The 20,067-nt window shown below is 41.4% G+C and overlaps 1 protein-coding gene across 5 annotated transcripts; it reads left to right on the top strand.

The window, feature by feature from the left end:
- Nucleotides 1-687: 687 nt before the first annotated feature.
- On the top strand, nucleotides 688-18,156 carry oafa (OAF homolog a (Drosophila)). 5 transcript variants are annotated; one of them, XR_003297245.2, is made up of 7 exons: nucleotides 688-1,324; nucleotides 11,231-11,365; nucleotides 11,462-11,642; nucleotides 12,423-13,986; nucleotides 15,264-15,458; nucleotides 16,120-16,414; nucleotides 17,048-18,156. XR_003297245.2 is itself a non-coding variant. In XM_026332171.2 (4 exons), exons 1-4 carry the CDS (start codon nucleotides 1,094-1,096, stop codon nucleotides 12,695-12,697), a joined length of 822 nt encoding a protein of 273 aa, XP_026187956.1. In that variant the 5' UTR covers nucleotides 688-1,093; the 3' UTR covers nucleotides 12,698-14,314. The 5 variants fall into 5 exon arrangements, 1 of the variants encoding a protein (XP_026187956.1); XR_003297244.2 differs by having other exon boundaries at nucleotides 15,320-16,414; XR_003297243.2 differs by having other exon boundaries at nucleotides 15,317-16,414.
- Nucleotides 18,157-20,067: the final 1,911 nt, after the last annotated feature.

The following is a 20,067-nucleotide window of genomic DNA, read 5'->3' as shown; positions in this document are numbered from 1 at the left end:
CAGAGAGGTTAAAGGAAACTGCAGATTAATAGAACATACCACATACCCCCCCCCTCCACACACACACACACACACACACACACACACACATTAGGCTGTAGGTGGTAGATCGCTGTGCGGATTTTCACAGCAATATTTTCAATTTCACACATTTGTCACATATACAAATAAGCCACCATAATGTTTGAAGATGAATCTACTTGGTGTTATCTTCATAAAACAATATATGATGATATGATGAACTTTGGAAAACATCCTCTAAGATAAATAAAAACATCAAAACAATCATTTTTGTTTGGCAGCTGGTCACTGTTTGCTTTTTGATCCCCACCAGCTGCAGGTTATAGTTTGCTCATGCCTTTTATTTATCCCCACACAGCAAGAACAACATCCACACAGCTATGATTTAACTAATCTTAACAACACCTTTGTAGTAATTGTTGGAGGTATTATTAGTTCGGGCTGCTTGCTGGAGTTGCTGTAGGATCACATGAGGCCCTTAAGGGGGATGGGCAGGGTTTTTTAGAGGCTGGTATGGCTTTAAGAGTTTACTACCATCCTTGCGCTCTTTCTAACACACATACACACGCACACACACAAGCACACTGCAGAAAGTTTGGAGGCCAGGCGAGTGGTGGGATAGCGACGGATAGGAAGTGACGGGACTGCATGAATTAGAGAAGGAGGGAAGGGGAAGAGGGTAATATCAACACAAAGCGGAGTAAGAAGCAACGTGCGATCAGCGGACTATTGGCTGGAGCGCGGAGCGGTGGGGGTGTGGGAAAGTGAATTGCGCATGATCTGATCAACAACGCCGGAGCGAGACTTTCAATGGAAGTGAGCTGGACTCCGACCAGTGAAAAGCAGAGATCTTAGTAAGAGGACTGTCGTCTGGTTTCCATGATCGCCCTTGTGTCTCTGGAAGGCGCTGGCGACCATATGGAAGCGCGACTGAAAAACTACAGCGTCTCTCTGAACATGAAGAGAAAGACTTTATGAAAAATCAACCAACAGAGTTTGGGGATATGAGCGCAGATCTTTGGCGTCCACCTCGATTTTTTCCCTCTGTCGGCTTCAGTTTTGCGTCTTGGGAATGTTTGCGAGTTGCATCTCTGGGGCTTCAGTTCGGATCCTGACCCGTCTCTGCGTCCTGGTACTGGTCATCGCTGTGGGACTCGGTTCAGAGCTGCGGGTCCGGGTCCGGCTCTCTGACGGGCTGGTGACTGAGGAGGTTTTGGAGGCAGACAGCGATAGAGACTCGATATCGCTGGAATTTAAACAGGGAGATGGGACACTCATCACCTTTGTGGCGGACTTCAAACAGGTGAGAGGTGCTTTCTCTAAACCACTTCGACTAAACGAGGGGGCGTTTCCCCCCCTCGCTGTGGACGAAATGAGATTAGGACGGTGCTGTGAAAGTCTTACATTACTATATAACTTCAAATTGTGCCAGAAACAACAACTGAAACCGCTTCATGTTTCTAAAAATAGTCTGGGACCCGCTGGTGCACCTTGAAGTTTCCAGGAGGTTGAGAAGTGGGTCTTAAATAGCTCATTAGAAATAAAAGCCACAGTTTAAATGATCCTTTTCCTCTGGACCTCCTGGGGACCTTTAGGGACTACTGATGGGCCACAACCTCCAACTTGGGCAACACTCTTTTAATTTAGATCATATTTCACTTTCACCCACCTGGTTCATCTAAGACCAGATCTGACTGAGGAAAAGGCTGTGGAAAGAAACCTCTGCTTTCTAGTCATGCACCTAAATATGAGTTATGACAGATGCTTATTTCTCTTTATCTTCATACCTTTCACCACATTTTTTCTTTTTTGCCCGTGTGGAGGCTGAAATCAAGCAACCACAGTGATCTCGTTCAAGTGAAATGTGTTTGCCTGTGTGCAGGGATGTCAGGGCCACAGATCTGAAGGAGATCATCCCAAAAGCTTAAAGCTCCCTGGATGTTATAATGGAACTTGCACATAAACTCCAGAAGAGCTCATAGTTTCATCTTCTTCCATCTCAGTGAGCCTCCCCTGAGGTCAAGACAGCTGCTGCTCCGTAGCTGTGAATGCCCAGTGGACTCGAGACCCCCTGCTGCCCCTGGGTTCAGGGCTGATCATCAGCGGCCATATTTAGCATTCTTCTAAATGTAGAGAGCAGATCAGGTGACCTCCCTGACCAGAGCTGCTTTCATGATGACACTGTTTCATGTCTGACAGTCATTACTTAGGGACACATAAGTGTCAGTCATGGAGGGAAAACTACAACTGCAGACTGTGGAAAAAAAAAAAAAAAAAAAAGGGTGGGGGGGACTCAAAGAGGCGCACAGAGCAAAGGCATGTGTCTGTGATGGTTGCTGTCACACAGAAGCTGACAGGCTGGCGAGATGTGAACGGGGAGATTTACCAGGATTAAGTGGGCATGTCTGACCTTTTTGATCTGCACGTCTGCTTCACTAACCGAAACAGCTAATTTAGAGTTGAAAGAGAAGAGGCCGTCACCCCCGATCATTGGTGACACACTAATATAAAAGAGACATACACTGATCCGTGAGCGGGGAGTCTTTGCTCGGTGGAGCAGACGCCCCGTTTTGCTGCGTCCCTTCATGTGTGCCCACATAAATGTGCACATGTGCTTGAGTTCATTGGAATAGAGGCGACAGAACCCCTGAGGACACTTATGCTTTCTGCTGCCTGATTTAACTGTTCCAGTTGTAGGTCAGCCTCCTTGCCCCCACCCCTTTCTCTCTCTCTTTCACCTTCTGTCCCCCTCTCTGTCGCTCGTTCACTCCGTCCTCCTCTCTCCTCATTTATCCTGCATGTGGTTTTCATTCCGCTCTTGTGCAGTATCTCCAAGATTTATGGAAACTTGGATGAGTTGTCACTTCCAGCTGCCACGAATATACAGTCCAGATGAACGTGTGGGAAGAAGATCATTTTAACAGGCGTGTTAAACACCGGAGAGTTACAATGAGCCACACAGTCAGGGCTGGACAGGTACGCTGTTCTTCTCTGGAAGCCTTGTTCATGTTCCTCATCACTGATCTGTGAATGCTGTCAAACAAGTATTTCACTTCAGTCTAAGGGTTTTTTTTTTTTCTACTCTCTATGAACCTTCACCAGGATCATTTCCAAATGAACTCTTTATAAATAATAAGCAGACAGCTTATTCAGTCTTGCTCTTCAGTTCTTTGTGAGTACGTGGCAGAGATGTGGTGGTAGATGTTATAGCCATTAGATGCTGGCGGCGGAGTAGCCTGCTGGATGTGAGAAGAGAGTTTAGTCAACCTTATCCAAGCGATGAATCACTGTGTGAGGATCAGCCGTACTGTGATTTCAGGAGGTTCATGTTTTCTCCAACAGCATGTAGACATATGGAAAAGATAATGTGGTTTAGCTTACTCATGACACCTCTGAGTAAACCTGAACCTCTGTGGGAACTGAAGAACTCTGTTATTGTCATTTATTTAATCATCCTGTGTTTATTCTGCAGTTGTGTTTGTAGTTTGCTTAACTTTGCTCAAAGTTTTTTTCTTTTTTTCTTTTTTTTTTAAATTGTAGTCAGGGGACTTTATGTTAGCAGTTTCACTATTTCATTCCTATCTGGTATCACAGTGACATATTTACAGCTGAATCTACCCTAAATTATGTAAAATTGCATCCATCTGTCTGCAGTACAGTAATATCTTGATGACACGCTTGATGTCGGTGTATAATTTTGCCACACGAGACAAATCCGAACACAGATGTGCTGTTGTAGCCTTGAATTGACAATTCCTCTAAAGTCGTGTGTCAGTTGCCGATTCATTGCAGATCTGCGTTTTGTTTTTTTTTTTCTCAGCAACCACTGCGACAATTTATAGACCAACAAAGTCTAAGACCTTGAGCTGAACATAAACCATGTCTTGGAGATTAATCTAAGGGAAATGTCTTGCATATTTGAGAGACTGTTTTTGGGTCTTTCCAGATGTAGAAACTTTGTTAGAGAAGCTAATTAGGTTGTACACCGCGGGTCTCACTTTCATGTTCAGCTGGTGGGTTTGATCAATGCAGGAATGTGGATGACTTCTCAGGCCTCTTGGCTGAATTTACTTTTGAAGAAGGTTTGATTTCTGGGTTGCAATGATTCACATCCTCGCCCATCTAAAGTTACATACACCTTGGCTCTATAATAAAACACCTGAAAGGACAGTTTTGAATGTATTTAGTTTTATATTTAAAAATACAAATAAACCTTTGGCCACACTAGTGCAGAATAATTTGAACAGGCTGCATGATTTGAAAAAAAAAAGCTTTCCTCCCACATTAGTGTTTTTAGATCATGTTGTAGCAAAATTCTTGGATGAATGTTTTAAATATTATCTTTCAGGAAGTTGAAAGCCACTTTAGGTCAATAGCTTTACGACTGATCACAGCAATCACTCATTAGAAAAGTTGAATTCTCTTCATATCTAATACTACTTTAAAAGTTTTTTCCACTTTGGAGTATGTTTTTCTGTAGTGGTGTGTCATTAGTGACCTGTTGCTGTGCTGACGGGTCCAGGAACAAACAGACGTTGGGGACATTGTCACTCTCATGGTAAATAAACCTGAACAATGGCACCATCAGCCATTTTATTAATTCTCATTTCATTTCAGCCTTATAAAGCATATTGTGTTTCAGCCAGGGGCTGTGTTGCCCTCAGGTCAGTTCACTGTACAGTTCTGAATGTCTTCAAAGCTATGAGGCTTTATGGATAAGCCCAACAATAGGCTCACTGAATGAATGAAGTGAAGAATCTTCACACACCCTCATGTGCTATGTTACAAAACAGAAAAAGAGCTGGGAGTGGGGGAGCCAGGTTGGTTAGCCTTCCTGCGTCCTCAGCCCGTTGGGATACGCAGTATGTTTCACCCATTTTGGCAGGTGCCCATTGCTAGTCCTGTCAGAGCCTTCACATAATGTACCAGCTATTAAAACTGTTGTAATGGATTTGGGCTGTAGCCTTTATTAGCTATTAGGCAAGCTCTCCTGGCAATGACTTTCATTCTTTTGTTTGTGGGAAATGCCAGTGTTTTCGAAATTAAGCAACCACCTAGTTGTTTTCACTGTGTATCAGTTACAAGTCAGTACAGTCACCACTTTTTTTTTTTTTTTTTTTTTTTTTTTGGCTGCCACACCTTGCCTCGCACTCAACCCTGAAACACCATCCCACTTTGTCACTTGCACAAACTTGTCTATGTGCAGGGTAAGTGTCACCTGTTCCAGGAAATACTGTTGCTTCAGACGCTGTTCAGGACACGTTATGGGGGCACATGAGTAATGAGTCTCAGTAATAAAGTGAGTCTCCAGCAGTCAGTGATCAACTGTCCTGTAACTGAGTAAAGGTTAAACAAATGGAGAGACTTCAGCTTGTCTTCCTGAACCTCAACAAACACCAAGATATTCAGGTTTTGTTTACGTGGAGTAGTGCTTTGAAAGAACTCTTAATAAAGTTCTTTCAGTAATAGCTGGTTCCCCCCGTTGGTTCCCCCCGTTGGTTCCCCCCGTTGGTTCCCCCCGTTGGTTCCCCCTGTTGGTTCCCCCTGTCATTCAATGGCTTCTTTCCAGGCGGGAGTGAGAAACTCCACAGATAAGTTACTCCATAGTAAAACATGATATGTGGCTCAGAGGAATTGTATCGCGGTTGCTTGTAATCTGTGTTAGGTATTTTTTTTTTTTTCTTCTTTTTTTTTTTTATCTTATTTGGAATTTCAGTGGTAAAACTAATTCCAGAGTACTTTTATGCCTGAAAGCACTTTTGATTTGGTTCCTTTTTTATATTATATTGTTACTTTTTCTGTCCCATGCATCTTTCATGACAGTGTGTGTAGGCAGCAGTCCTTTCCAAAGATGAACCCGCTTAAGTCTTTTCTCCTGGCAGCCCTTTGTTCCCTGTTGACTCTGAATCCCAGGAAAATAGCTTCTGCCGTGGTCTTATTATGACTCTTGAAGGCCCCACATTGGCCTCTTGTGGCCTCTTGGCCCCTGTTGATGTCTTTATTTTTTATCCTCCTCCTGCCAGCCGACCAGATGTTCGTCTGTAACGCTGCTGATAAAGAAAAGGCTTCTCATTCCCACAGTCATGAAGGCAGAGCGGACATAGCAGAGATAGACAGCTATCATCCACCTTTTTAGATATTTTTCCAATGATCTGGGACAAGTGAGTCATGGTGCTGCAGTAACTGCCTTTGATGGACAAGGAGACAGTAGTTGTGGTTTGCACTGTGCATAGTTAACGTCACTTCTCAGAGGTTTTAAGATTGCAGCTGGTAACAAAAGTTAAAGGGTTCACTCTGCCAAAGCATCTGTTCAATTCTCCACATAGTGTCCTGAAGTGTCCTCTTGGACAGCTCAGCCTGGTTAGTTTGCACTTTAAAGTGCAAGAGACATTTTATATGAAAAACACCATGATTATATATGCATTTTAATGTAAATGTATATATAATAGGTGTTTAAAATGTACAGTAGGTTGTTTAAATATAACAAATGTCTGCTTTCATAAAAAAGAATATATAGTTTGAATTATGCCATCATTTTTCAATGCCTTCCCATGAAATGGCTGGTTGTGTGTCCTGCAGCCGGATATGAGGACTGTGGGACAACAGTTAGAAGCTGAATAGCTCTGTAGCCTTCCCTATTGTTTGTGCCTTATCTATCTGCCTCATTTCCTACCCTGTTAGCACACACTGTTTGTCTCCCCCTCATTTCCTGTATGCAAAGTCTTCATAAACAATTTATGCCTGAATAATTGTATCCAGATCCTGTGTGAATGAAAAGTTCTCCCACTCTGGCCTGCACCGAAACCTTTTAAAATATAAATTGGAACCTGTTGAAGTTTTTACAGCTGTATTTCTGTAACCTTTCATTGTTGTCAGGAGTATAGCCAAGGAGACACCTTCCTCTCTCTGGTGTTTGCATTGTCCATTCACTGCCACTGTTTGCTAATTGGTTCGCTCTTTAGACAGCCAGGTGTGACCAGCCCCAAATGTGACTCCACATTCCTGGCTTTGGAGCCTCTGTAATTAGCTTCAACTCAAGCATTTCTTAGCACAGCAGCTTTTCTCCCACTCCCTTTGTCTGTGTGAGTCTGTCTCTCCCTCTCTCCCTGTGTCTCCCAACATGGTGTGTAATCCCTGCCTCTACCTGTGCTTTTGATGGGGCTCCCCTCACACACCAAGGCAAATCACCCCCCCCCCCCCCCCCCCCCCACACACACACACCTCCCCCCAACACACACACACACACACACACTCACACACACACACACACACACACACCTCCATTACAAACACAGTAAAACCTTTTCTTGTTTTTAAAGGGGAGTCAGAGTAAAAGCTAAATATATTATTACTTATAATTCTTTAAAATAAGATTAGAAGCTAAATTTAACTGTATGATGCTGATTTAGAGTTTTTGTATTTGAATTTTACTTTTGTGTTACTGTGCAACTTTAGTAGCCACTGACCTGGAAAGGTCCCTAAAAAAAAAAAGCTCCAGCAAGTTGATTTCAGACCAACTCAGATGCCCACACAGACCCACAGTGATCCCCAGTGACTCATCAGAGCGTGGCTGACCAGCCAGCCATCGGCCTTATCAACAGACAGGGTCTTAGAGGGGATTGAAAAACAGGAAGAACCCCATGCACAGGGGATCGCTACTGACCCGGTGTATGTGTGGGGTGTGTGTGTGTGTGGTGTGTGTGGTGTGTGTTTGTGACTAACTGTCCATCCATGCATGCATATGTGAGTTGGCACCGTTAATATGGCATTCAAAGTGAAATGTACACGTCCTGTTGGTATAGAAGGTATATACCTTCACACAGCTCTCATTTTCACAGTGAGTAAGCCAGGTATATATTCTGTGAAAAGAGTACACTGGGTGAGCTGGGTTCCAGCTGCAGTGACAGAGCATGTTCACTGTAAATGGCACCTTTGAGTGTCTGAATAGGCTTTTGTGCACCCCTTAAATAAAAACCAAAGGTAACTTCCAATGAAATGGGCCCCCAGCCCTCTCCTGTTTAACAGGGCTTAGTATGACCCCACTAGTCCAGTTGCATGAATACAGACTTGTGTTTGGCTGTTGGCCAGTGGTAGTTTTTCTGCAAGTGGACTACAAGTCCTGGGTGTCAGGGAGCAATGCTTAGGAATCTGTGCTTGTGTGGATTATTTATAGCCATGCTGACATTTACGCTGCTCTGGTGAGAGGAAAAAAACTCAAGGCTACAGTGTCCTTTGATTATGGTGTTACCCATCTTTTTCTAGACGGGAAAATGTCACTCTTTAAATTCTTAATGTTCGTACCTGATGATTTTCTCTAAATATTCTTCTGCAAACCTTTAATTTTATGTGAGTTTGTGGGAAAGCAATTTTAGAAGGTGGCTCATTATCCTCATACAGGTTTCACTTCATTAAGCAAGTGGCTTTATTCTTTATTTTAACTCTAGATGTTGAGTTGGTTGTTACTCGCTGCACAGAACAAGCAGATTTGGCCACAACAGGAAACCACTGCAGTCCCATGGGAGCTTGACACCTGCCGCTGTAATTGTCTGATCTTCTGTCAGAGTCAAACTGTACCAGTGACATCCCGCATGACCAGCTGCCATAAAGCTGCAACTCTGAAGAGAAACAGCACCACTTAGCACATTTCAGAAGAGGTAGCTGTTGTTCCCTTGTGGTGTTTGGATACCGTCTGTCATCATAACAGCAGGTGTAAAACCTCCCTTAACCATAGCGCTGCACATTTCACTCTTTAGTTGTTTACTTTTTATCGCACCTTGAGTGTGTCTGCACAAACGAGTCAGAGTCAGTGCATGTGCCGGTGCTTGTTTTCAGGCAGGCAGAAGTCAGTCTAGTCTTGTCCAAACAAACAGTCGAATACCAACATTGTCTGCCTGGATGGAGATTTGGAGATGATGTAACTGTTTTTACTCTGTTTGCTTTTAGAACCAATGCTGATTATTATCACAGCAGCACCTGAACCAAAGATATCAACACTGGTTGCTTATTGCTGTTTAAAGGCCATGATGAAATTTAAATTCTCTTGATAGATGGTTGGAGATACACCGGCAGCAGCCAGAAATATTTTTATTGTATCTTTTATTCAGAACTACCTGTATGGTTGAAGGGATAGTTCAACATGAAATGTTTGATGGCACTCTGACTCCACAGCTAGTAGACATTTAGCTTACCTTAGCAGCAAGGTTAGAAACAAGGGGTAACAGGCCTCCTGGGAATAATCTTCACCAACTATTGCCTCTGAAACCCTAATTTACACATTATATCCCATTTGTTTAATCTGTACGAAAGCTAAGTTGACTGCTGGTTGTGGCTTCACATTTAACATACAGATAGACCAATACTGTATTTCCTATCTAACTCTAAATGAGTGCATTTCTCAAAGTGTCAAACTATCCCAGACTAGATTTTTTGCTGTGTGTAAATCATGTCAGTTTGAAGCAAATTTACTACAGTAAGCACTGGTGTCCTCCGTTTGCCCTTTTGACCCGAATCCAAAATGCAGAGCAGGAGAAGTGGGCAATTTTTCATCTGGAAAGCCAATGACACAAGAGCAGGAGGAGATCTCTGTATCTGCACTTCAGCACTGAGTACGTTCCAAAGAGTTGGTGGAGCTGTACCCTGCTTCTCTGTAATTAACCAGTGAGCCCTGGGGCAAACCCATGTGGCTCAAACAAATGCCTCCCCCCTTCTTTCTCTCTCTCTGCCTACACACACATGTACGCGCAGTGTCCCAGTGTAGCGCCATGTGTCTGCAATATGGGAGGTCTTGAAGTCGTGGCCCCTGTCTCTCTACACTTAAGGGGAAATGGCACTGTTGCCCATTTGTCTGTCATCATTGTGCTCCTTCCTTGCATGTTACTCTGTTCACTTTGACATGGTGATGCCTCCTCTAGTCTTGACATTCCCTTTCCTCTTTCACGCTTTGTTCTTACTGTAAATAAAAAGAAAAACTATAGTACCTGGTTATTCTCACATTATGGAAACGTGAAGTGTTTAATTTAGACTTTTTGTGTTTCTGTAGTTCTTAAGTCTGTGTTTTCATACATTACTGAGCAGCTCACAGAGACGTGTGAGGGAAAGTTCTGAGGTTAATATCACATTAAGCCTGTGAATCAATATTTGGTCAGTAATTTGCCAAAGGTCAAAACGCATCACATGATTGTCTTGTGTAATACACATTCTTGTATTGCACGGCTGCCAAAAACTAAAAGCTAAAAATTTTTTATGTGAGACAAAAGTGATCATGCAAATTAGTCTGTAAAGAACTACAGAGTGTAAATACTTCTATTAATTTTCTTGCCAATGTGTCCACTTTTGCATACGTGGGACCAAAGAACTCCAGGAGAACTCATGGCATTATCTCAGGGCTGTTTATCTGTCCCAGAGTTCCTCCTGCTCAGGGAGTGAAAGCCTTGAAATTACTACTCCTCTGCAGCCTGTTTGCTTCAGACGGGTGTGTGAAAAGCGGAGGAGGGGTGTTTGGGACTGTGCGCATTTGTCTTGAAGCTGAATCCAAGGAGGGGGGTTGGTGTCTGAATAGGAAGACAGGTCTGCTGCTCTGCTCTTTCCACACTGCTAGAGCTTCCCATCATGCTTTGCATGTTCTCTCTTTATGGCCTTGGGTTTTGTGCCAGATATCTCACATACTTGCCAACAGCAACAAGTTTTTTTGTTTGTTTGTTTGTTTTTGTGTTTTGTTTTGTTTTTTTGTGAATTCTACATTATCACCGTTTTCCTACTTCTACAGTTTCACATAAAACAGCTTGGTAAAATGTTTCTGACATTTATGGGATGTGAAAAACTGACAAGTTTGTCCTGTAAGAGGTCCAAAACCTTAATTTGACAGTACAAATAACCAGCGCATGACTGGAGCAACTCCACTGGCTACAGACAATGAGAAAGTATCAACAAACTGTCAGATGAGGCTTTGTGGGTTTAGTGAGCATAGACTCCTCTTTAATTCTGGAAGACAGACAGATCATCTTTGAACTCCTCCTATTCGCTTACTTTGAGTGTGGAAAGTGTTGCCTTAAGTACCAAAATGGAACGAATATTTGTCCTGATCTGTATGAGCCAGCACATATAAACAGTAAGTTATGACCTCGCCTCATGCACCACTTCAATGTCTTCTGGGAGTCGTCTGTTTACCCGTTCAGCCAGTGTGTCATCTCTCATGCCTTGTGTTTTTCAGGATGTGAAGATATTTCGAGCACTGATCCTGGGTGAGCTGGAAAGAGGACAAAACCAGTACCAGGCCCTGTGTTTCATCTCTCGCCTGAACCGCAATGAGATCATCCCCAGTGAGTCCATGGCCCGTCTCAGACAGGTATGACACAGCCATTGTTGCATGATGGACATTTCCTGTTCAGAGAAATGTATTTATATTTCTGAGTGTGAATACTGATCATTAATGTTTGCTCAGAAAAATCCTCAGGCCATTCGCGTGGCAGAGGAGCGGAGAGGACTGGAGCAGCTGACGATGAGTGTGGCAGTCAATTTAACTCGGGCCTGGCAACTCAGCTCTCACGTCCACAACATGTGCAGCGAGGCGCAAGAAGCCATCTATACTAGAGAGGCAGATGTCAAGCAGTGGCTGGACAAAGGTCAGGGGTCATCTTTGTTTATCATTGAAAATTCTGTTAATGCACTGTTCTCTTAAGTCTTTCAGTTCTGCCATTGTGCCTGAGTGTGTCTGTGGTAAATATTTCTGTACTACCATCCTCCCCAGCACTGTCCATCTCCCCTGTTTGCACTGAAAGGACTTATGTCTGACTTATGTCTTCTCTATTGGGCTCTATTACTGTCCATACTAACTGTGTTTACTATGCTCCATTTGTCTTTTCCTTTTAAAATTTCCAGCTTTAAAAAAAATCTTTGAAACAGAAATAATGCAGTCCAGTGAATAGGTGTTTTTGTATCTTTCTCTAAACAGTGACATTATTTTGCTATCCTTACACTTCCCTTATTAGGGCCTTATTAAGCCATTTGTTTTTAAAAGACCTTTTGCAATTGGGTTCAGTATCTTGATAGCAATGAAGCCCAAATTATCCTGGGTGAGGAGAATCCATATGTCAGCACTATTGTCCACTGACAGTACTGTTATTGAGGAAACAATGTTGATGGTCATGGTTCACCAAGCACCTGCACTATCTGCAGAGGGAATTGCAATACCATCTTCTTTGCATAACAAAGCTCCCCTTTTACTGCAACATCATCCCTTTTTTTTTTTTTTTTTTTTTTTACCCACTTTGTTCACCCTCCCGTGCAATACTGTATTTGACTGAGTGAAATTAGAAAGAGAACTCACTCCAGTATGAGAGCATGTTTTTGTTTTTAACACCACAAGCTCTAATAATATTCTTCTTCTGCTGTCTTCGTTGCAGGAGTAGATGGCTCAATATTTGAGGTCCTCCCCCAAGTAACGGAGATGCCCACCTTCCAGGCCTGTCACACTACTAAAGACTTGTGGCAGCCCTGCCTCTGCACATATAGCCTGCGTCTGGAGTGGTACCCATGTCTGCTGAAGTACTGCCGCAGCCGGGACTCCTCGGGCAAAGGCTCTACCTACAAGTGTGGCATAAAAAGCTGTAGCAAGGGCTACCATTTCACATATTATGTTCCCCAAAAACAGCTCTGTCTATGGGATGAGGAGACCTAGCATTTTGTTCTGGATATTTCAGAAATACATTTTTTTCCCAGCCAAGCCAATGGTTCTCCACCCATGCTATTCAAAGCAAACAGTAACACTGGACTTCGGTTTATATGACGCTAAGTGAGCTGTCTCAGGTGGGGAGTGGTGAGATCCAGATGTTTGAGCTGAAATAGAAATGAATTCAGGTTTCAAATCAGACCAAATCCTTTAAGGAAGGAGAGATGTGACACATCATTCTAAGAGGATTCAATAACTAACCCTTTTCTGGGAAAATGACATATCATTGTAAGCTATAATGTGACTATGCCAAGATGATGTCCTTTTTGTGCCTTTTTTGTGAACAACTGATTGGAGCAGATACCAGCTGTGACAACCTCTTAAATTAGCTATGGTATGCGTGAAGCTGGACAGTGCATTTCTGATCAGTTACACACCAGCGGAGGAACAGTAGAAAGACTCGTATAAACATAATCTTCCACCCTGTTGAAGGAAAGTTTGGATGGTAGATTTATCTTCCTTCTAAAGCTCTGTGAACAATGTCTGTGCATAACAATTTAGGCCAGCTAACAAAGAAAATGTGTTTCTGATGCTGGTTTTATTTATTTTGATTGCAAATTGAAATTATGGAGGACTATTTTTGTATACTTTTTTTTTTTTAAAATAATAACCATTCGTTTACTTTTTGCATTAAACAAGCCCTTAAATTCATACATCTAAAACTAGAGTTCTACAGTAACAAGAACTATTCAACCACGTTCCACAACATTTTTCCCTGTTGGATTTTGAAAGTTGTTTTTAGACTCCTCAATATGTCTTTCTGTGTTTCCAGATTTTCATCGCGGAAAAGATTGTATGGGTAAACAGATTTGTCTTTGTTAATATGACAGTTTTGGTTCAGCTTTGCTCTATAATTATCTGTGGGGGACACCTCATGCCTGCCACTCACATGCTCAGTCCATTTAAAAATGTCAAATAAACCAAAGTCAAAAGAAATATCATCAAAAAAAAAAGGGTAAAGTTTTAGATTCAAGTAACAGGCTCTTTAGTATAATGTTTTTCCAGATTCACTAAAGCTGCACTGTCTCTTCTAATGATCTATACTGCCATCTTCTGGTTATACACAGTTTGTGTTCCTTGTTTTTTCCCAGTATCAGAAGTCTGTTTTTTGATTTTTGTTAATTTGAAGAGTTAAAAGTATATAATTTATGTATCTCAAATATCTGATCACCTCCAGGCATAACTCAAGGAGCCTTTCTTGAAGCTATGGGATCAATTATTGTCTGTTCCTTAGAGAGGTAGGTTGATTTCTATCACAGTACCTCCATTTCATTTTAGCCTTCACCACCATATCAAAACTTTGTTTTGTGACTTATGTCCTGCTAACTAAAGAACCAAATGAGTGAAGCATTTTTAATTTGTTGCCTTTTTTGGTGATTAAGTGCCTTAACATTTCCACTGATAGCTTTGTAAGTAAATGTAGAGTAAGTTGTTAAACATATTTTTTCTATGGAAGAGTTTAAATATGCTGTAAAAAGTTGCCATAACGAGAAAAAAAGAGCAATTAGGTAACGTATCGAGATGTTTTACATGACTTGTTTCAATAAAGTCTTTCTTTGCACTGCATGTTTACATCACAAAACCCCTTGGTGCTAGATTGTAAAACACATCTGTTTAGTGATCTGACCCAGTCTCACACAGGTTAGGCACAACCGTGTGTGTGTGTGTGTGTGCGTGCACGCGCGCGCGCTCGCTCGCTCTCGTTTTTCTATTCCAGTGGGGGCCAACACCTGACATATGACCCACACCGTGGGGACCGGTTTTTCCCATGGGGATCAAATCTTAGTCCTCACGAGCACAAGCATTGCAATCAATAGAAAACAGCCTCTTGATATGCCTAGTGCCGTTTTTTTTTGTTTTTTTTTAAGAAAATTGGACCCCAGAGGGTAGATTTGTGTTTCGCACAGTGCCCTTAGTGGTCGTGGATGGTATTGCAGGTGTGTGAATTTGCACTGGTGGGAACCATTTTTCTGACAAAGTGTAAAAGTGTCCACATGAGAAAATTTTAATGAAAATTATTAGTTTGTGCACTTTGAAAAATCATTTTATATGAAATTTATTTGCATAAAATCAGCAGAGGGATCCATGTAATCCCTATTATTTCATTTTAAAGCAAATTAAAACCACAATTTTGTAAATTAGAAAAAATTACTATATATATATATAATTACTATATATATATATATATATATATAAGGGATGTAATTGCTAAATTTACCTAAAGCATTAATTAACATTTAAAATTATAATCAAAATTGCTCTATCACCCAGTCAAGTCACTCCCATACCTAGGGCGTATGTGGGTGGCTGGAGGCTGAAGTGGAACAGCTTTGTGTCATGCTGACTGTGCCCACAGGTTAGGACTGACTTTTATATGGACTACATTCAAAATGATGAATTATTTTGGCATTGTTATAGCTGACACTTTGTGATACAACTTTTAATACACAGCACAAGCATAGACCCATATCATGTATAATTTTCCTACATCCTATGTCCCCTCCACTACCCCCAGTGTCAAAAGACCAGACCAGCTGCTGTTGCCTGACCAAGTATTTTTTGCCTCAGAAGAAAATCAAAGCAAACAGAGGGAGACAGAGGAGCCAGTGGAAAATGCTGAGGAGCAAAGAAGATACAGCCAGCAAAGGTGTACCAGTGACAGAACTTTGAGAGTCACAACGAGGTGGATGCACTGTACAGTGCACTGCAGGTGGTGTATTTATAGTAATTTATGCATGAAAAATTCTAAAAAGAAAAATTTGTCAAAGAATTATCCTTTTCAATCTCATGATTTGCTATCCAGTGTAGAATATTAAGAAGTGCACTGCAGTTAGAAGAAAATGAATGCATTTCAATAAGCTACGGGTGTGTTTTGTAAGTGAAAGATGATGAACTGCTGCAGTGATGCCAGCAAGCAACAGATGAACTCGGCCATAAACTTGTTCAGACATCCACCAGTCTCTTTGCGAGTATCCAGACCCGTTGATGTTTGTCCAGCTCACCTGCTCTATCCAATCTGGAAGATGGCCAGCAGCCTGTGTACAAAGCCCTCTTCAAGGAGATCTTCACCTGAATTCACCTGAATTCAGAAAACCAAAGAGGACCTCAGTGAGAACAGGCGGCCAGTTGGGGGCAGTGATTCACAGGGTTCTGCCAAATGATTGCATTATTCTATATTCTATAGAGATGTGTATAGTTTTATTAATATGTCAGATATATCAGATCTTCTAATAAAAGGTAAATTTCAGTGATTATCTTGCCCTCTAAATTTACTAGTATTGCCAATCTAAAGCAGTATTCATTATTTTGTACATGACCACTTTCTTGAGAAAGAAATGCACTCACTGAATGTTGTTTGTATGCTTATATAGATTCCCCTCTAAAAGTATTGGAAAAGTGAGGACATTTCCCTGGGGAGGTGTTCCGGGCTTGTCCCACCAGGGAGGAGACCCCGGGGAAGACCCAGGACAGCCTGGAGGGACTATGTCTCTTGGCTGGCGTGGGAACGCCTTCCTCAGAAGAGCTGGAGGAGGTGTCCAGGGAAAAGGAAGTCTGGGCATCTCTGTTTAGGCTGCTGCCCCCGCAACCCGGCCCCAGATAAGCGGAAGAAGATGGATGGATGATGAATAAGAGACAAGAAATCAGCATTTCAGCTTGTATTTCCAGGTATTTATATCTGGACATACACAACTTTGAAGATTGCACCTTTTGATTGAACTCACCCATTTTTCATGTGAGCCAAATTCTTGGAACATGTGACTGACAGGTGTGTTTTGTTGCCCTAGTGTGTCATTGACCATTCAAACAATAAATAGTGCTGAATGTCTATGCTCAGTTTCAGATTTGTCTATATATATTTATTTTCATGTTAGTGTTACAGCTTAGGCTGTATCTCAGTATAGAATCCTTAACAGCTATGCATTTTAAGGATGAATCACAGTTTCTGCTTATATATTATTCAGACGTTTAAGGTTTAATATTATTGTTTCTTTGTTGCTAAATATTAGGCACAGATAAGTCACAGTAAGTTACTGTAATTAAATAAATGTACACAGTTGATGTTTCTGAGGTTGTAAATATTCTCTCTGCTGGTAACTGTAGTGTACTGCTGCAAAAGGCATCATTGCATGATCACTGGTGTCCTCTGTGAAGACTAACATGTTTTTGCTTGCAACTAAATCTTAAATGCTAGCGATTATTCTGTGTCCAGTGTCTAAATTAATGCTTTATTTAATTTTTTAGCATGCCTCCTCAAGCTTAATTGTAGCATCCTCTCTTCATGTGTGTAATTTTTTTTAGGGACCAGGCGTGTTTTTCAGAGACCAGACATATTTTTCAACGATCTGACGTTTTTTTCAGGACCAGCTGTATTTTTCTTGACTTGACGTATTTTTCAGACGCCATATGTATTTATCAGAGACGAGTATTTTCCAGAGATCAGATGTATTTTTCAGCACCAGACGTATTTTCAGGACCAGCTGTATTTTTTAATGATCAGATGTATTTTTCAGGGTTGGACATATTTTTCAGAGACTAGACATATTTTTCTGGACCATATTCCCCAAATTGGGCTCACTAAGTGTTGAGTGGGAAAGTACCATAAATCCCAAAATGGGATCAGAAATTTCACTTTTAGTCCAAAGACTAAAAATAACTAAAACCAAGACAGACTAAATCCAAGAGTAACTAGAACAAAGACTAACTAAAACCAAGACTAAAACCAAGAACAAGACTCACTTAAATCAAGACTAAGACTAATGAAAACCAAGACTGAGACTAATGAAAAATAAGCCTAACTAAAACTAAGACTAACTGTCTAACCAGACAATTCAACTCTTTTGATGTCATAATACACACCATGTTTGGAGGAGAAATGGCACTGCACATCACCCCAAAAATACCATACAAGCAGTGACATTTGGAGGTAGGAACATCATGGTGCAGGGCTGTTTTTCAGCATACGTTACTGGCAAACATCATATAATTGAAGGAAGGATGAATGGAAAAATGTACTGAGACATTCTTGATAAAAATCTGCTGTCACCTACCAGGGTGATGAAGACGAAACAAGGGTGGACATTTCAGCAAGACAATGGTCCCAATCACAGCCAAGGAAACTCAGTTGGCTTGAGAGAAAGAAAATAAAACTCCTAAAATAGCCCAGCTAGTCACCTGACTTGAATTCAGTTGAAAATCTATGGAAAGAACTGAAAATCAGAGTTCATAGAAGAGGCCCACAGAACTTTCAAGATTTAAAGACTGTTTGTGCGGAAGAATGGGCCAAAATTACACCTGAACAATGCCTGTGACTAGTTTCTCCATACAGGAGGCGTCTTGAAGCTGTCATACCTAACAAAGTACTTTTGTACAGAGTATTAAATAAATTTCAGTAAACACGTTCAATACTTTTCCCTGTGTCATTTCACATTATTACACATCATTTAAGGACATCTATGGTTGGATTTCTTTGCATGTGTGGATTGCATGGGCTTTTTGACAAGTCACCTGTTCATTTCAACTCAAACAATTTAAACTCCACTTTAATATAAATATAATAATAATGAGTGTTATAAGTATAAGAAGTTAATAAAAAAAACAGCTGGTGTTTGACTAGTGCCTTAAGAGATCAAGAGGTACAAGATCAATACCTATAAACACTTCAAAAACAAGGCCTTATTCTAAACATATGGCACTGCTCACAGAATTCACATAAGTAAACAAAACCTTTGGAACAAAATACATGGACAGGAATGCGAAAGGAAATAAAACGGCGTTTTTTTCCTTTTCGAATCACAAACTTTTATACAATTCGCTTTTCTTTAGAGTGACAGTATCAAAGCACAAATCGGTACATGCTGCGCTAAAATGCACAAACAACAAAAAAAGGAAATAAAAAGTAAATAACACACGAGAATGACACACTGTCCTCGCAAAAATCAACAAAACATTGGTACAGTATTGGGGGTTGTGGACCTCTTCGTCCATTACCCATCATTCAAGAAGTTTCTCAAAGCAACTAGGAACAGAAAATGAAGAGGATGGCCAGACAGCACAGACATGGCTTCAAGTCAACCAACCCTGTCTCCTAAAAACGACGTACATTCTCATTTACGTTTTGCCACGAAACGTAATTTGTCTCTGATTATGTTTGTTAGGGACGTATTGAATACGTTCACATTTAACATATTGTAATGATCTGGCAGTCGAAGTTGACGGCCAGGTGCATTATAGGAGTTGTTAATTCTTGTTGGTTGTTGGTTGACACAGTGTTTATGTTCCGTTATGTTCAGTGTTACTGTGTTAGGCTGGGTTATGTTGTGAGAACTGGGTTTGTGTTCGTGCTGGGTTTATTGAAAATGTAGCTGTCACCGTAACTTAGAGTGACGTGTGGGGGAAGGGTGTCGGTGACAGCGCATGATTGTTGGGGAGAGCATTCTGCTCGTTCACTATCTAATAATTGAGCAGTGAGAAGACAACACTGCCTCTTGCTGGTTTGTCAAAGCAATTGCTCCCTCTCACAGAGACACTTGGGGTCGTGCGGTGTATGGGGCACGAGTGCTCTCTTTCTCTTTTTCGGTATCTAAACTAGTACGGCGGTAGCTGCTAGCTCCCTGCTAGCCCCCTGCTAGCCGTGTAGCTCAGGGTCAGTGACCCGTTAGCCTAGCGTAGCTCCAGGGATAACCCATAGTCATTACAATATCTTTGACGTTTGTTTTGCGAACTGTATTCAATAGTTTTGTCATTTTATTTTAAAAGAGGGAAAAGAGATGATCACAGGACATCCTTTTTAGTTATTCAATTTTCAAAGATGTGGCTAATAACTTTACACAGGAATACTGCCTGTGTAACAACCCAGTCTCATATCATTTCGTCTGTTGCTTCGTACACACAGACACGATTCCCCCACTTTTTCGTGACAGCAAGCATGGCTTTTAAACTCATTTATTTCGATTACAATTGTCTTTCGTGCCTCCTCCACGTATTTCCCCCCTGTCGATCAGCCACCATGACTGGTCAGCCCAAGAACTGTAGTGTTTTGTCGTCATTTTCAAAAACCAAACCTTATATCATTCACTGTGTAGTCAGGAGATTTTATCCTTGGCAGTGAAGATGCCTGTGCAACTAAAGGGGGAAACTTTATTCATTTTTATTTAAAAACAATATTTGTTCAACTGTGTTAGGATTTAAGTCATTCCTCTTTTTCCAAACGAGTTCTCCAGCTATGTGGAGAGTCCAGGGGGTTGGTATCTGTCAATCAAAACATCGCGCCAAAATTTGAACTACTTCCTGAACCGCGACACGGAGCGAGGCTTCAAACG

Source organism: Mastacembelus armatus, chromosome 13, assembly GCF_900324485.2.
Source record: "Mastacembelus armatus chromosome 13, fMasArm1.2, whole genome shotgun sequence".
Classification (NCBI taxonomy): domain Eukaryota; kingdom Metazoa; phylum Chordata; class Actinopteri; order Synbranchiformes; family Mastacembelidae; genus Mastacembelus; species Mastacembelus armatus.
Note: the sequence above shows the minus strand (reverse complement) of the source record. Positions and strands in the feature narration are given on the sequence as shown.

What these genes read in the sequence shown, in the direction of transcription:
- oafa (XM_026332171.2), top strand. Translation starts at nt 1,094, where the DNA reads ATGTTTGCGAGTTGCATCTCTGGGGCTTCAGTTCGGATCCTGACCCGT. An exon ending in TTGTGGCGGACTTCAAACAG is followed by an intron (nt 1,325 to 11,230) that starts GTGAGAGGTGCT and finishes TGTGTTTTTCAG; the next exon opens with GATGTGAAGATATTTCGAGC. An exon ending in CAAGCAGTGGCTGGACAAAG is followed by an intron (nt 11,643 to 12,422) that starts GTCAGGGGTCAT and finishes TCTTCGTTGCAG; the next exon opens with GAGTAGATGGCTCAATATTT.